Raw genomic sequence first — 19,062 nt, 5'->3', positions numbered from 1 at the left:
AAGCAGTTTATTGTTAGAATTACCAATTAGGTGCGATTAAAATCAGTAGCAAAACTCCTTTTAAAGATATATTCCTTTTAAAGAGAGAAAAAGTGATGCAGAATGAAAGCACTTAACGCTTGGATAACACAAACGTGGAAGTTGTTGTCATGATGAGATGTTTGCTTGTTTCTCTTGTGAATTTGAGTCACTCAGCAGTTTTCTCTCATTGCACCTCTTACATGTCTAATGGCACCTAGAAGTTAGAGGTAGGCAATCTGAAGTGTGAGACTTATTTCCATATACACTCTATACGTTTTTTACATCCTTGCCAACTAAACAGAGTGAAAACAAAATGCTAGGCCTAATTTCACATCTACAGAAATTAATTTCTTGTGTTTCTTTTGTTATCATATACAATGTCTAAATCTATGTATCCTCCTTTTATTGAAAACCAGTTTTACCTATTGTTAGCTATATATTTCAAGTATACTAAAACCTTACTTTTGTAGAGTATAATTATATAATCCATTATATAGAACTTAAGTAGTTTCTGTACAACTTCCTAAAATTTCTTTAACTAGTATCAAACAGTGAATATCTATAGTGCGCTACTCTGGAATGTGATACCTTAAGATTCTCTAAATACTTTAATGGAAATAAGTGATTTGTAAGTCTTATTTGTTCAAATTATGTAAAATTTATATAAAGACTATTTATTGTTAATATATATATTGTACATTTAGAATGTTATGATGGTTATAAATAGAAAGTACACCAATATTAATCTCTCATTCCATTTTTGACCCAATTAATATGCAAATGACAAGAGTAACCCTTGGTCAAATATATAGATTTTATCTCTAATTTATATCATTCTCCGAGCTATAGATAAATCAATTAATACCTGTTAAGCTTTCAAATTAGTGAACTTTTTTCTGAACTTTTACAACTCAGTGAATTAAAAATCTATTATTCATTTTGAACTAATAGATTTTCTTTCAAATTTTATTATGTGTCCTCTACAACTTTAAAATATTAAATAAATGACTATGTTCTCAAATGTAAAATCTTTTGTGTGCTTCTGTTCTTTATTCTTATTTTCTCTTGAAATTATACTTTTTTTTCAGTTAAACTTCATTTTCCTTGTTAGATTGAGACTACTTCAAACATCCCCCCTGTAGTTAAATCATAGGAAGAAAAGTTAAATCTTAGTTTGCAGTTTTAATGGATTTGGTCTTTAATCAATTGGGTCCCACTCCTGTTAGCCCTGGGGTGCTGGCAAGGGTATATGACAAGAGACAAACTGCTTACCAGTACAGAGTACACTAGAGAGGTAAAGGGACCAGGTCCTCAAGTTCGCCATGAAATGAATTAGTGATCTCTTTTTGTTACCCTAACTCCTACCACCTCCTTATTTACTGCATGTAATGATCTTTCTCTCTCTCTGGACTCTCAAATCTGCAATAAACACGTAAAACAGACAAATTAAAATAGGACAAAACAAACAAAATAAAAAAGCCACACTGCTTCAAAAAGAAAGAAAAGAAAGAAAGAGAAAGGAAGAAAGAAAAAGGAGGGAAGGAAGGAAGAAAGAGAGAAAGGAAGGAAGGAAGGAAGGAAGGAAGAGAGAGAGAGAAATCTGTTTAGTGTTGGCCAATTATTCTTCGGCATGGGGCCTACCTACCCTTGGAATGTGACACACCATTGGAGGAAACAGATTTCTCTTTCCCAGCAGGCATTTCTTGCAAGTAGCTTCTTGGAAGGGGAGGGTGTTTGTTCCACTTCCTCTTATCAGTGTTTGGATTTTGTCTGCATTGAAGGTGTGCAGGTGTTATGCATACCCTCATAGTCTCTGTGAGTTTATATGTGTGTCCTTCTATTGTGCATGGAAGTTGTTTCCTTGAAGTCACCCACCACCTCTGGCTCTTTCCTTCTTTCTGCCTTCTCTTCTGCATAGCCTTGAGAGAAAGTAGTTGATAAAAAACCAAACCAAACCAAACCAAACCAAACCAAATGACAAGCCACAACAACAACAACACCATCCTATTTAGCATCAAATCCCTCACTTTCAGCACATTGTTCAGTTGTGGGTCTGTATTCACTGCCATTCATTCATTGCAAGAAGAAGTTTCTCTGATGAGAGGTCAGTGGTCTACTCATCTACAGATATATAAATATGTCTGTTAGTCATCATTTTGTTACCATGTAACTGTTCATTGAGCCGATAGTTCCCAAATAGCTCTGTGGGCTAGGATCAAATTTTTATCCCAGAGACAATTTAGATACTATCCAAACCATAATTTTAATCTTATCTATAGACTTAGTGTTGTGTTTTATAAAAAGATAGAGAGACCAGAGATATGTTTGGAATAATGTGGTATGGTGTAGGGGAAGGGGATGACTTTGCTGACCAATGCTGAAGTATTCCTTCCTACTATGGGACCAGTCACAGGACAGTTTAGTAGGGACTAGAGTTTATTCAGGACATGGACAAGAAAGTTGAGAGAAAGGCAGAGAGAGAGAGAAAGAGAGAGAAGAGCAAGAGAGAGAGAGAGAGAGAGAGAGAGAGAGAGAGAGAGAGAGAGAGGAAGTAGAGTAGAAGCTGGCCATGAACAGTTGGAGAGGGGGGGAGGTAATGGGGAGAGAGGGGGAACAGGAGCAAGAAGAGGAGAGAGCAAGAGAGTGCGGAGGAGGGAAGAGGCCTCTTTTATAGTAAGCCAGACATACCTGGCTGTTGCTAGGTAACTGTGGATGGAGCCTAGACTAAATGCCAACCCTTATCTTTGTTCTCAATACTTCCATTTTCCTTACTTTTGTTTACTACACACATAGCTACTTTTAAATTTTTTATTCTAAAAATATACATTTTTCTTCTTTAGCCATTTCATTCCTAATTTTTACAGCTTTGGGTTAATCTAATGATATACATAACACAGGTGTGTAGAGACATAGATAGTTGGAGAGTAAATGATTAATATGCATGAGATCACAGATTGAATCCCTAACCTGAAATTCAAGAAATCAAAAAAAAAATTGTTCTTTGTGAGTCTCTTCTCCCCAAGCTCTTTATATGACTTATATCAATACAAATAAACATATATTTCTTTGGATAAATTAGTTTTTATGGATTTTGTTATTTTTTCTGTTTACATTCTGAGTTTTTTTATTTTTTCACATTTTTGTATTTTATCTTGTACAGTGGGAAGAGATTGGTGAAGTTGATGAGAACTATGCCCCCATCCACACATACCAAGTGTGCAAAGTTATGGAACAGAATCAGAATAATTGGCTGTTGACCAGTTGGATGTCTAACGAAGGTGCTTCCAGAATCTTTATTGAACTCAAGTTTACTCTAAGGGATTGCAACAGCCTTCCCGGAGGACTGGGGACTTGTAAGGAGACATTTAACATGTATTATTTCGAATCGGATGATGAGCATGGGAGAAATATCAAAGAGAACCAGTACATCAAGATTGATACCATTGCTGCAGATGAGAGCTTCACAGAACTTGATCTTGGCGACCGCGTCATGAAACTGAATACGGAGGTCAGAGATGTCGGACCTCTGAGCAAAAAGGGATTTTACCTTGCTTTCCAAGATGTGGGTGCTTGCATTGCTCTGGTTTCTGTCCGCGTCTACTATAAAAAGTGTCCGTCTGTAGTAAGACACTTGGCTGTCTTCCCTGACACGATCACTGGAGCAGATTCTTCACAGTTGCTAGAGGTGTCGGGCTCCTGTGTCAACCATTCTGTGACAGATGATCCTCCCAAGATGCATTGCAGTGCTGAAGGGGAGTGGCTGGTTCCCATCGGGAAATGCATGTGCGAGGCTGGATATGAAGAGAAAAATGGCACCTGTCAAGGTAAGCCTTTGCCGTGGATTTGTAAGGGTCTTGCACTTCTCTTGGATCACGTATATGTGTTTCAGCCAGTAATTAGAAATGATACTTTTATGGAGGGTATTTCCCTTCAAGTTTGATTTCTTCTCTGAATCTCAAAATTTCCAAGCAATGATGAAAGATTTAATACATGATTTTACTGACGATACATAATTAATGCTCAGAGAGCCTCTGACTCTCCACATGATATTTCATATTCACCTTATCTTCAGAAGTTTTCTTTTGAATGGCACAACCAATAGCCTGCCGTAATCCATTGTTGGATTGTCCGCCTACCACTGTGGTTTTCTCTCATGAAGTTGTTCTCTACCCTTGTTTGGCTGTACAGCATGTAAATGCAAAAATCTTGTCCTGGCATGCTTTTAAATGCCATTTAAAAATTCTTCGCAAGTAGGTTCAGCAATATGAGCTTCTCATAAAAAAAAAAACACCACAAACATTTGTCATCTCGCAGGACTTAGCTTACTATGTTGTTTACATATGGTTGCAATTATATGCTTGCTTTTCAAAATTTATAGATCAATTTTAAATGCATAATAACCAGTGCCCCATGAAAATAAGTGTTTGGAGACAGAGCCAATACAGAAAGGTCATTTCGAAGCAATTTGCACTTGGAGAGTTTTTTCTTTCTGCTTTAATTTTTCTTTTAAATTGAAACTTGATCATGCATGCTTCCTCATTCGTTTGAAAATGCTCTCACTTTCCCTACAGTGTGGTAAGTTGCCCTTTCAGAGTTGGATATTTATCAATGGCTTTTTGAAACAAGACTGTGCTTCATGCCAAAGAGTACAGTGTATGAGGAAGAAAGCATATTTTTCCTTTGAAAATGTGTGCTGCTGTGATATCTTAATTTTAAATAATAACAAGGGGTTCATGTGTATTGACTGAGGAGAAAACCCAATGCTGAGCAGATCTTCTGTCTCTTTCACAACTGGTTTTGTTTCCTAGAGCCCTTTTATGTGTATTAACCTATCTAGTTTGCTCAAGCTCGACCTTCACTAAATATCTAGAAAGACAAAACAGTATCATTTACTTGACAATCTCAATGTGACTGGATTATTAATTCTCTCAAAATTAATTCTTGCATGAACTAACATTTCCTTTTTTAGTATCATCTCTTATTTCATAACTTTTACATTATTACCTGTAATTAATTATATAGTTATTTTTTAATGTAAATTCTTGATATGCATATACATAGAAATACATACGGATACACTTAAGAATGTTGTCGAATGGACATTGTGTGTCTGAATCCTACATTTTTGGAGTAGTGATTCATAGTTCATTTGATTGGATTTATGTGAAGGTCTAATACTTTGGTTTTTTGTCTTTGAACAGTTACATTCATTTGTGGTATATGATAAAAACATCAATTAAATTAATGTTGACTATAGTTCATTATAAAATATTATAGACAAAACATTTATAAGTAATTTTGTTACCTGTTTATCTTTTAAGGTCACAATCTACTGATGATTTGTGTTATTTTATGGAGTAGGTAGTGGCTAAATTAGACCACTATAAAATTGGTTCTCATTCCAATTAACAGATGGTATACAATGCCCCTGAACCCTTAGAGGGTGAAATTTGAATGATGAGATGAAAATATTCTATTGGCACTTATCATTGAACGTGTCATATCTCAAGGGAGTGGGCTTCTGCATGAATGTATGCTAGTGTGAGAAGATAATGTTACTTTGTTTGCCTCATACTCTGCATAATTGGGAAGAGAGCACAGTGAGTGAGAGTGGAGTGAGTGAGAGTGGGATGAATTACCAAGGCCGTGTTCAAAAACTCCTCCATACTATTATGGCTTAATGGTTTAGCACTGGCTACTCTGCCAGGAGACCAGAGTTCAATTCCTAATGCTCATATGGCAGTTTGCAAGTGTTTGTAACTTCAGTTGCAGGAAATCCAACATCGTCATCTGAGCTCTTTTCACACCAAGAATGTGTGTTGTATGCAGAAATAATATAGGCAAAACACTCATGCTAAACAATAATAATTAAAAAAAAATAAACGAATGCATCTAAATTCTTGAGTTTTTCTCACCGCTGGGGCTATGGAGCAATCTATGTCTTGTGAGTTTGTATTGTGGCTGACTGTGTAAGCCAGTATATTTTATACAGAAACGTCTATATGAATAATGCCTCTTTTAAACATTTTCACTTACTTTGTTTTATGTGTGTAAGCATTTGCCTTTAAATACGTCTCTGCACAGAGAGCATGCCTGAGGCCCACAGGGGAAGGAAGTGAGCATCAGGTGCTGCCATAGGAATTTAAGACCATTGTGAGCTGCCATGAGGGTGCTGGGAGGGTGCTGGCAAGGAAACCTAGTTTGTCTGCAAAAGGTTCTTAGCTGTTGAGCCATTTCTCTTGGCCCAGGTAATTGTCTTTAATAGTATAAAATATTATGTATCAATTTTAGAATAATTTAAACACATTAATTTTTACAAATAACCCATCTCATTGTGTAAACTCTCAAAAAATTGAGAGTTTGTTTTGGGGCCTTCAGTGCTCTCACACATTCTGGAAAAATTGATATAGATAGTGCATGTGTGTAAAGGAATGGCAGAAATGACATCAGACTTAAATTATGCCACTGTAACCTGTACTACTGAAATAGTAAGTTGAAAATGATGTTTGGCATAATCCTATTGGCCACAAGTCTCTGAATGATTCAGACGTTTTCTTCCTAAATCCTTGTCCAAATCATCAAAAATGTCCATAGAAATTAGCACTCAGTTATCTACCTCCTAGAATCATTCTCTATTTCCTTGTCTAGTCTAAAGTTAGGTATATTGGAACTAGTTTTAAAATATAATGCATAGCTTTATGCATAGTTTTGACTGTGAAGCACTTGAATGTAGCATCTATACAGAAACACAAAGCTTACTGCTTTACACATGTGTCTTCTTCCCCTCTGCATTTTAAAATTCAGAAGTAACCATTATGAGATTTTTTTTTTAACCTTAAAATCCTGTCTTAGGGTTACATGCTGTGATGAAACATCATGACACAAAGCAACCTTTCTTGGGAAGGAAAGGATTTATTTGCTTATTCTTTCACATCATTGTTCATCCTGGAAGGAAGTCAACACAGGAACACAAGCTGGGCAGGATCCTGTAGGGAGGGGTGAATATAGAAGCTATGAAGGAATTGCTGCTTATTGGCTTACTCGTTGTGGCTTGCTCAGCATAGAACCACCAACCACAATAGGCTGAGCTCATTAATGGATCCACTAATAGTCATATATTCGTAATTTTAAAAATGTCCTACACTCTTGTCCAGTCATAGCCTGATTCACTGGAGGCATTTTCACAATTGTGTTTCCCCCCGTCTCAGATGAGTCTAGCTTGTGTCATGTTGACATAAAGCTAGCCAGCACAGATCATGACTAGGTTTGCCCTTATTTCTGAGTCTGTTGTTTGTTCTCTTCACTACATGTAAAGCATACACTGTTCAGTTTTTTCAGAAGCATTTTACTTGTTCTTTTATACTCTTCTTTTACCCCCTGGAATGGTCATGTGTCTCCCTCATTCCAGGTTAACATCTTCCACCCTTCCAATCTGCAGTCTAATACTGCTTCTTCAGGGATGTTATGACTGGTCAACTCTAGGTCATGCCTCACACTTATTTACTTGCACACTGCCCTTTCTTAGACTCATTTAGACTGTGTTTCCATACTCTGTAATTTATTATTTTGTTAATGATTCTTTCTACTTCTAGTACACTACTCACTCCTGATAGGAGGAGTGGTAGATCCTTGATTTAAAGAGTAAGAAAGAAATTGAAAACCAAGAGGAAAGGGAGTAGATTCGGCAAAAAAGAAAAAAGAGAATATAATAAGTTATACAAAATACCATCTTGCTTATTTATTTTTACATTTCTATTCACTTACAGATTTTATTTTGTTCTGTCTCAAAACCCTTTAAAAGAATAGTTTCTTAGTCAAAGATTCAGCAACCAAATTCTCAATATCCAGAAATAAGTCACTTTCTTACTATGAAGTGATTGACATTTCATGTGTTCAAGAGTGGAGACCATCTTAGTCAATTTTGACAAAGCACAAAAGTGGCCTATTGAAATATATTGATAAAGTGGCCTTATTACATAATGCCATTTAATTACTTACTTTGCTAACCAAATTAGGTTAAGGTTTAATTAAGGCTGTAATTATCTGAAGAAGCTGAAATTTGAATATATTTATTGCAATACATTATCATATATGAATATTTGCAGACAGTTCTCTGGGTGATGGCATGATAAGCCTTGTCAGTCACCCCTGTGTGAACTATGATACCTGTGGGCATAATGGACTTGACTTAAAGACTTCTAGAATTTGAACTTCAGGATTGAGAATGCTGGGCAGTTCATTAACTACATTATCTCACCCTTAATACTAACAGAGCATAGATTCAGTGGACAAGGCCAGTGAGGCAACGTAAGACTCTTCATCTTCATAACACTTGAAGCTCCCACTGAACTTCCTTTAGGAGAAGTAGACATCTGTATCTGTACTAATCTCTGTTGAGTCAAACAATACAATACTCTAGCTTTCATTTTATTAACGTAAAATATGCTATATATTAGCTTAATAATGCTGAAATACATGCCTTGTATTTCTGTAATTAACTATTGTAAGTAGGTAAAATTATTTCTTTGAACCTTTTTTTGTGTTAGGAAACAAATACTAACTCAAATCCATTTAGCCATGTGTGTTTCCTTACCTGTTATTTATCATTATTTCCATGTTATTTTTTCCCTCAGGAGTCTTATGATTTTCTTTTTTAGTACAAAATGGTTCGAAAAAGCCCATTTTGGAAGTTTCTGCTTTTTATTGAAATGGATGTGTTTGACAGAAGTAATTGAGTTCGCATGAATCAAATGTTGCCTGCTGGGTTCTCCCATGCTTGTGTCACTGGCTTACTCAGATGCAGAGCAAGACCACTAATCTTCATCACTTGTGAGTGGAATGAAGTAGTAATTTGAAATTAGCCCTACATAATTATGGTTTCACTTCTGTCAAATGGGGAAAAGAGATTTAGATTGTGGGTCACTGCCAAAACTAGTGGGAGTGAAGAAGGTATATAGTGCATGCTAAAATACAGGGTAAAGCTTGTTGCCCCTCAAGGGCTGTGGAGAAAAAGCTCTTATTAATTGTCCAACTGGGAGGTGATTGCACAGCAAGGAAAAGTGTAGTGAAAATACCCAACTCAGGAAAGAGCTTTGATTCAGAACTAGTTCAGATACAGCAGGGAGCAATATGGTGATCATTCATATTTCTGGCTCATATTTATGATTGCATAAAAACTGGCTGGAAGTATAGCTTATTAGGTGTTCCTGTAATTATGCATTGGGGAGCCTAGTTATTTTTAATTAGGCATATTATCAAAACATATCAAAGAGTTTGAAGTGTTGGTTCTATTTTACTCAACAATAAGAATTCTATTTTATTTAACAATAGAAACTAATCTTAATTTTAAAATTTAAGCCAATGTTAGGAATTATACAAGTATAAAATAAAAGTGGTTTTTGTGTGTGTAACTCTATGTGCATGTGTGGATATATGCATGTATGTGTGCATATATATTCATATGTATGTATGCAGGTGTTTATGAATTTATGCACCTGTGTTTGCAGGTATGTTTGTGCTCTATGTCTCCATGTATGTATGTTCTTGAGTATGTGCGTGTATATGTGTGCACACACCCTTCAGATAGGAAGAAAATCCATGGCATGTCAAATAACTAGCTCAACCTTTGTGTATATTTTCATGTTTGACACTTAAGGATAATAAAAATAGATGAGTTTTGGTTCTTTAAGCTTAAACCATGCCTTAATGAGGTTTTGGAGAAGTTCTTCAATAGTTTTACAGAATATTGTCCTTGCATTACATTCTGTTTCATTCTAAGCCATCTTTTCAACATTGTCATTAATATTTTCAGCCAAATACTTATGACATGATGGAAGTGAGAATGTGGGTCAGAGATGTCAGGGAGGATTTTAGCAGGTTCTTTGATCTCACCCAGTGGAATCCTTAGGAATTCTACACTTCATTTTGAAAGCGAAAAACCGCCTCCAGAGATTGGCAAGTACTTTATGTGATATCCTCCCTCACAGTTGAGGCAGCTTTGAGAAGCACTATTCTAAGTCCCCACCAGTGAACATACATGCCAACAAAACCAAACACATACAATTGGGAAAGTGGGAAACAGCAATTCTTTAACTTTAGAGGCATGATAGATTCTATGGAACAAACAAGGTATATGCATTAAAAGCTACTTAAGTTAACTTGAAAATGGTGAGACAGAGACTGTAAAAGACAACTGTCTAGCAATTTGAGCACATTAATTCAGATTCAGAATGCTTGGGTTCAAATTGTTTGTTTTATTTCACTGTCTATCTTTTAAAGACAAGAATCTGAATGTCTGAATTCCATTTTTCTTTACTTCTCTTATTTCTTCATACCAGCTACTAAATGTAAGGTTCTTAACATAGAGTTGAAGACATTGTATTATTTTCTAGACACACTTCCTGTTTATTACACTTTTTTAAAAAATAAACTATATTTATTAGAATAGACATTTTATTATATATCTAGAGTAGCTCTAGGATAGAACATTCATGATTTCTTTAAGTTGCATTGTATATAACTATATTTTCTAAAATAACAAACATATATATAAAATGATAATCTCATATTTCATTTGACTAAGTAAATCAAGCCATATAAATATCTATGTGCTTTCTTCATAAAAATACATTTATAGATTGTTAGCACTGTAAGAAATCCTATATCTTATCACTCGTTCCTTAATCTGATGTTGTTTCAACCAATATATACAGTCTGTGCAATGCTTTTCCTTATGAAGTCTAGGAAGGCAGACAATGGTGCACCAGTATCACCCTTGAATATCAGATTTGGAGATTTTCTGCTGGGTATGGGAAATAGAATATATTTACTTATGGTGAAATAGCAATGATTTTTTTACTATTAAAAAAGTTGGTGTTTATTACAGACATTGAGAAAATTCCAGAAATAAAGAGAATAATGCAACAACCACATAAGTGCTTAATGCAGAGATATAATATGATGCATTGGACCATGAAAAACAGTCTGTGTTCTGGTTGACTGATGCTTACTCTGGAGACCCAGTAGAAAATTCTACAAGGGACAGAATAATAAGCTACTCTCCCACACATTATTCTGCTGACACCAGGAGCCCTCACTCCACTTATCCTGTGGCTAGACAATGCCCCAAGCTCCCAGTATTCTGGTTGGTCTCCACCCTCCAATCACCTGACCACAGCCAGGTATGCCATGCTTCTGGGAGCAGAAAGGTAATCCAGCCCACGATAAAAGGGGCTACTTGACCCCTCCTCTCTATCTTAGCTTCTTGCTCTTTTCTTGTCTTTATTCTCACTTCTTGTTCCCCTCTCCGCCCTTCCCCCTCTCTCCGTGTTGCCATGACTGGACCAAGGATTCAGGATGGAACCACCAGGCACCCCCTTCCCCTCCCTACCTGTCCCTTTCTTCCTTAGGCTCCAGGGCTGACTGAGCCTGTTTAAAATCTGTTGCAGTGTCTTAAGGATAGAGAAATCTTCATAAATATTTAAGGTCAAATATTTGCATGTTGAATATCAAATAATTGAGCTTACAAATGACTGTTAATTTGTGGATAGGCTTTTATGTTATTATGCTAACTGAGCATAACCTTCTTCATAAAAGGAATCACTATTTTACTACTCTAGAAGTCATAACTACTAAATTGCTCCATATATGTAGATGCAAAACAAGAGGTCTTAGCAAGCAAGAAAATAAAACCTAAGAGTGAGATGCCTATCATTTTGGAGCTCAGACATTTAACTATGATTCATAGACCTGTTTTCTCACTCATTATGTCATACTTGTGATACGTTTAAGGCTAAATATACACTGATTTTAGAATAACCATAATAACTGTAAGAGCTACATGCTGCACATCATCTTTATAATAATACTAATAGCTATGTAACATTTAATTTGAGCACCTTCTCAGGCTCTTTCATAATGGTGATGACGAATCCCACATTGTCTCTATGTGAGTTCATCTTAACATTCATGAACTTAAACGTCATTATGGTCATGTGGCTGGCTGGAGAATTATTTTTTTAACAAAAGCTTTGCATTTGTTGAGAACATTCCTTTTTATTAAATATTTGTTCAGACAAGATGTCCTGCATACACTCCTTTTGAAACAATAAAATTTGTTTTATTTTTCTTGTTTTGGTTTTTTGAGACAGGGTTTCTCTGTATAGTCCTGGCTATCCTGGAACTCACTCTGTAGACCAGGCTGGCCTCGAACTCAGAAATCTGCCTGCCTCTGCTTCCCAAGTGCTGGGATTAAAGGCATCCATCACTACTGCTCGGCATAATAAATTCTTATAGAAAAATGAACAGAAAATACCTTAATAATTAACATATGAACAAGGATAGTTATGTCTCTCTGGTGACACATTTTAAATTCATTTGAAATCTATTTAAAATGCCATTAGAAGGCACAGGAACACAGGCCACAAAACAACTCTTTTGTTCAATTATTTGAACTTTTTCATTATTGTTTTCATTTGTCAGTAAAAGAAATGCCATGGTTTGATAATACACTTGAGTACAGTTGTGACTGGAAAGTTTGTGTGCACAGAGAATTTCCAGGTTGAAATATACCTAGGATGAGTTTGTAAAGGATTTGATGCTTAACTACTAAAAGCTCAAATGGTGTTGGAAGAGAATAAGAAGCAAAGAAGCTTCCACCTGCACAAAATCCTTAAGTAGAGTTCCCAGGAATTATGGGTCTGTGAGCACCAGCATCAGAGCAATATAGGAAAGATGTTTGCTTTAAGGTAATGCATACGAAATGGTTCAAATTTCTCTCTCATATACTTTAGATTGTGCTAAATTATAAAGCCAGACAAACATATATTCCTGTCTGTGAAATTAAGATAGTTTAGTGGTGTGATTAGCTAAAATGCTTTGTGCTCCAAGTGGGTCACACTCCCAGCTACCCGCTGAGCCCTGTGGATTAGTGAATGAAAAACACATACATACCACACTCCAGTTAATTTTAAATGCCTTGGCTAGGTCAAAGGCTGGGCAGTTCTAATTCTTCCCTCTGCTAACAAATACTCCACTCCAGTACTTCTGAGTTAACATCTTTTAAAATCTATATTTCATCTCTGCTACCCCAGACATAATTGATGAAGTGGCCCACATAGCCACTTTCCTTGGGTGGGTCTTTCTTCTTCCCAGTCATGGTGATTTTCACTTCCTCTCTTCCATTTCCTAGCCCTCACAAAACCTCAAAGTCCTGTCATAGTTTATCTGCCCAGCCATTGGCTGTTGGCTCTTTATTTTGATCGATCAAAAACCAATAGGAGATAGAGGCCTTCAGTATTTGGACACTCAGATTCCCGATTTGGGGGACCAGATTAATTCAAAGAAATAGAACCAATCTCCAACAAGATGGAGTAAATGGCACCTGTGAACCCTGAATGTACATGCACATAACGCCTGCTTCTGAGGTGCAGAGCCCAGAGTATCTCCATTGTCAACAACTGAGAGTCTTTTACTGATGAATTTCTGGCCACATCTTGGAAACCTAAATTAAATCTATCTTTTTAGTAACATCTCTTTTTAGGTGTTAGGCATATACATGTTTAAGTAATATAAATATTTTCCAACAGAAAATAATTCTGTAGTCAGAAGCTGATATCCAGATAAAGACCAAACAGCAAAATAATGTCAAGTCAAAATTATAATTGTTCTAATGCCAATATATATGTGTTAAAATACACTATCTATGATTTTTAATACTATTAAATGGATAGCTCCTTCTAAAGGTACACTTCATTATAATTTTATGGCAAATGAAATATAATTGTATTTCCTTTAAAAGAATCAGATAGTGTTATAACAGATAGTAGATTGATATAGATAATGATAGATATATTATATCATGTCATATGATAGGATATGATGGACATATACTAGTTCTAGATAATACAATGTTGAACTAGAATTGTGAGAATTGAGAATGTTAATGCGATGCCTTTGGGAGCATTCAGTCAATACCATAAAACATTAGCAAAAAGACTACTAATTTCATTCATAAATATTATTTTATATACTTTCTAGTTATTTGTCATCCAGATGCCCTTTTATGGTCTGCTCATGCAAGGGGCATGTTTTTGCTTCCTGAAGGTACAAACTGCTTTTTATGGTTATAAAGCTCGCTGAAGAGCTAATCTACTTGGTAGGAAGCTACAGAGTTTTCTCCTGAAACTTGAGGCACTAAATTGCAATCCTCCTGATTGATTGATTGATTGATTGAATTTTTTAGGACCCATTTTGTCCAACCATGCTCCCAGGACAGCCAAAGGTCTGCTTATTTTTGCTTCTTATAGTTTGCTCATCACAAATGTGTTTAAATTAGTAACTTTCATGTCATTTACCTGCCTTAAAACAAAGAACACAGTAAAATGAACAGTGAACTTTATTTTATAGACTTTAGCATCTCATTGCTATGGCTTGCACCTTTTCAGTTTTTATGAGCATGCTTTTTTTTCCTTTTTGAAAGAGGAGCATCTATGTGATAACAGATTCAAAATGCCAGTCTATACTACCCTATATCCACTATACCCTTACATAAAATTTCTAATTTTGAAAAATTTATCTGTATAAAATATTATAAAAGTAGTTTCTTATTATAGTTCTATTATTTGGAATATTCTTGCTCTAAAAAAAAACAAATTCAAATTTACTATTTCAAAAATCAAATGTAGCTTATTTTTCAAAGACATGTTTCATTTAAAGTTTATCCAGCAAAAATCTTGCCTCACTATCCAAAAAGCATTAGTTTTGTCTAAAAAAACATGATAAATAAAGAAACTTTTAGTCCTATTTTAGATGTATAACCACAGAGAGATTGATCATCATTTTTTCCTTTTCTGCAAGTAGCAGTTAAATCTTTAATATTTATGAAAATTATTCCATTTTCTTTTCATTTTTCCACATTTCAAAAGATTTACTTTTATTCTTAACAAATTTTATGCATTTTTGCCAGTATGTAAGTATATGTATGTATGTCTGCTGGTTCCTGAGAGGCCATAGATGACATCAAGGATCCTAAACATGAATGCTAGGAATTGAACTTGAATCCTCTCAAAGAATAGTTTGCAATCTTAACTGATGAGTCATCGTTCCAGCCCCTCATTCTTTCTATTTCATCTGACCATACTCTTTCAAGTTTTCCTCAAAAATAATAATTCTAAAATTTAATTTGAGGACATTTACATATAGTGAAAAAATCATAAAAATAAAATTTATTTTAAAAATTCTCAGAAACTTAGATCTAGATAAAGACCAAACAGCTATATAATGTTAAGTCAAAATTATAATTATTCTAATGCCAATGTATATATGTTAAAATGCAGTATCTATGATTGTTAATATTATTAAATGATTAACTCCTTCTAAAGATGCTAATCAAATTATTTTGGTTAAACAAATTGTAGCATAAACAATTCCAAGTAATAATGTAAATGAAAAAATTAAAATAAGTACCTGGTTAATAGTACTTGTTCCCTTTTTAGAGGAGCTAGATTTGGTTTCCCTCACTCACAACAATATGGAATTACAGTTCCATGGGAAATAACACCCTTTTCTCATCCCTCATGGGAACTAAGTATGCACATGGTGCCCCCACCATTATTATATATTTTATATAATAATGCCTGTATAATATATATATACATATCCAAATGATAAAATGGTAATATATTCATATCCAAATGATAAAATGAATAAATCTTAAATATAAATGTTATAGGTAAATATTAGTAGAACTCCTTTAATTAACATGTATTTTTAGTGTAGACTTCACGTGTGAGGTGGAAAATTATTTATCAGTAGATTAGTAGCAAAATTAATATGGGGTACCAATAAGGGGTGAAATTAACATCCATAGTATCACACAAATACCACGTTTTGAATATAAATTTAGAATTGTTTATAAACTTTTTAATTACACTTATTCACTCTGTGTGTGTGTATGTGTGTGTGTGTATCATGTAAATATTTGATGCACTTATAGAGACCAGAGGACATCTTGCAGTATTCAGTTCTCTCCTTTCCTCATATGGATCCAAGGAATTAAACTCATATCATCAATCCTGAAGGCTACCATCTGCTGAGCTTTCTCACTGACCTTAGTTTACTAACCTCATCTTATTAATTTATAGTTTATGCTGTATTTAACAACATTTTATTAGAATGATTGGCATGAGGTTTGTTATTGTTGAGCATTCACGGTGAATCAGACTGAAAAGCACTTCCTCTTTTTTGGTTAGTATTAAAACAAATCATTAGGACTGGGCATACAGCTCATAGACAGAATGCTTGCAAAACATATGAAATGTCCTCAATAAGGAATAAAATTAATTGGAGAAATAACTTAGGCCTCATTTATTGAGATTTATCTAATGTGACAGCTACATGGATTAACCTTGAACAGAATTTACAATTTACTTAACAAATTTGAGACTGTATAAAAAAAACCATCCCATTAATAAAAACTAATATGCAATTTAACTTCTATCTATGTACAACTCTACCTTCTTATCACAATTATCCTCCTGTATATATGGTTTGTTTTACTTATTAAACCGTATTTCATGTACTGTTGGAGAGATTATTCAATTAATATTACTTTTTTTTCTGCAATTGTAGAGGACCAATGTTCAATACCCACATGATGCTTGTAATCGCTTGCATCTCTGGCATTGGAGGGTACTCTCTTCTGGCTTTTAAGGGCTACTGCCCACAGAGTATACAAAAGGTCATGCACACACACACACACACACACACACACACACACACACACATAAACATGAACACAAGCATGAACATAAGTAAATAAAATGTATAGTACTCTAGACACTCAGTCAATGACATATTACTTTAAAATTTTATTTATGTGTGAATTTTTTTTCTGAACAGCATGGCAGTTACTTTAAAATAAGAAAACAGTAGGTCACTAAACCTGGTATAGTGATAATAGAAAGTGTGCCATTAACAATCACAATAAAACGTGAACTGTCTTTTATCCATGGCCTTTTAATCAGCTCTCAGTACCCTTGACGCAGTAATTTTCTTTCTTTTTTCTCTCTTCCTTCCTTCCTTTCTTCTTTCTTTCTTTCTTCCTTTTTTTTCTGTCTTTCTTCCTTTCCATTCCAGGGTCTGGATCACATTTTAAATTTCAGCTTTTAATTCTTTGTTGTTTACATGCTGTGTTTGCACTTAAGGGTTTTCTATGTAAGAACCAAAATGTTATGTTGATATATTTAAATCTTTTCAGAGCATGTAGATGGCCCCTTCTTTTAGCACTATTAAGGTGTAGTTTGGACACAAAGGGAGGATAGAAAGAAGAGCCCCAGTTTGGGGAAGCAAAAATTAGAGCAAATGATCATTTGACTGATGGATCACTCCATTTCTTTGATGCAATTATTAGTAAGAATCTGACTTGGAGAATGAATGCTCCCAAGATCCTGCTGTGTGATTGTAAAGGAGAATAATAATGCACTACTCCATATGCATAAGGGCTTTGCATCTGATAAATACAAAGCTCTTTGGAAGTAGTATATTAAGATGTTTCAAAGATAAAGAATCAAAATGTTGTTTTCTGTTCCATGGACTGGAAAATAAGTGTTGTGATTTATCCATTTCTGAGAGTTAATGTCACTTTTCTATCCCAGCTACTTTTATGTTTCAGGATCTGAAAATGAAATAATTATTTAGTCTTGTGGTCATTTTGCCTCACGTTCATCTAGTCCCTCGATTTTTCAAACTAAAAGCTTTTCTTTAGGAGCAGACTGTATTGTTTATTTATTTAAAATCTCTTTAGAAGGTTTTGTGTGTAGTCTGTTTCTGCTCTCTGGGTTCAAGCATGATTTAATATGTCAACATGGGTTTGCTTAACTGCATTTGATTGTCTTCCATACTTTACTAAATCCCAGGCAGTCTCCTTTTAAGCATGAGGCTTCTGAGATAAATGAAATGTCATAACAATGCAAACTCCTTGTTTTGTGACAGCAAGAGATTTCTTTGACACTGTGAGTGGTTGAAATGGGGTGGGGCAGAATTTAAACAGTAATCATAGACTACATTGAAATTACATTGCTTTTCTTCAGGTCCACACAATAGAAATTATGGTAGAACCATATATTTAAGCCAGGAAGAATATCAGTATTTTCTTATAAAAAAATGGGTTTAAATCTAAAGTAAAAATAAAATACTGTGAACAGAAAGAAAAACATCTGTTAACAGTAGTACCATAATAACTTCCAAAGATAACACCTTATTGCTCCAGTTTTGTATTTTTCAAGGGTATTTTTTTTTTTTACCAGAGCCCAGTTGTTATTGCTTTTGCTACACAGCTTTAACAACTTATCCATAGTAACAGTTTTTCCCATTTCCTCTCGAAGTGGATTTTGAAGGCCCAGTTAAATAGGTTGAATTGAAGACAATTGTCCTAAAGCTTACTTGGTACAAATAAAATCTGCAGCATGTGTATCAACATCAATGAACAGTTGAAGCAAACTGAATGTAAAGCCAGATTATTCAATCTAAAATGAGGGTAGTTATCCAGTCAAAGCTCACAAAGGATTTAAGTAATTCCCCAGGATTAATTAGCCTAAATGATTCTCAGACATTTGAGGTTTGTAGAAAAAAAGGAATTGACACATGAAGTGGCAAGAACGACATCAGAAGAAACAGGCTGATACAATTGTGTTGCTTGGGTGGCAAGACTATAACCAGAGGTAGTTAGTCCTCAGTCACTTACCTTATATGTTCCAGGAAAGAACTGACTCAAGCGGGAGCAGGATGCTCTGCTGTCTATCTGCCTAAAAGGAACCACCATTGTGTTTTATAAAAAAGATGAAGAGAGGAGGAATGTATTTGGTGGATATGTACTCAGGTATGCAGGAAGGGGGTACCTCCGCGGGGCCCATGCTGAGACATCGCTTCCCGCTGAGGGACCAGCCATATGATGGTATAGTATAGAATACAGTTTATTAATGGAATGCGGGGGGGTGGGGCATAAGAGGGTAGTAAAGACAGAGAAAGGCAAAGAGAGACAGA

At 35.0% G+C, this 19,062-nt stretch overlaps 1 protein-coding gene across 8 annotated transcripts in view; it reads left to right on the top strand.

Moving 5' to 3' along the window:
• Positions 1–19,062, top strand: part of Epha5 (EPH receptor A5) — a 352,826-nt gene that overhangs the window by 72,831 nt on the left and 260,933 nt on the right. For all 8 annotated transcript variants that reach the window (XM_031342894.1, XM_031342892.1, XM_031342889.1 and 5 more), the window contains exon 3: positions 3,182–3,845. In XM_031342894.1, coding sequence (XP_031198754.1) covers positions 3,182–3,845 — 664 coding nt within the window. The remainder of the gene's footprint in view (positions 1–3,181; positions 3,846–19,062) is intronic.

This window comes from Mastomys coucha, unplaced genomic scaffold, assembly GCF_008632895.1.
Source record: "Mastomys coucha isolate ucsf_1 unplaced genomic scaffold, UCSF_Mcou_1 pScaffold22, whole genome shotgun sequence".
Classification (NCBI taxonomy): domain Eukaryota; kingdom Metazoa; phylum Chordata; class Mammalia; order Rodentia; family Muridae; genus Mastomys; species Mastomys coucha.
This window is presented reverse-complemented; position numbering and strand designations above follow the sequence as displayed.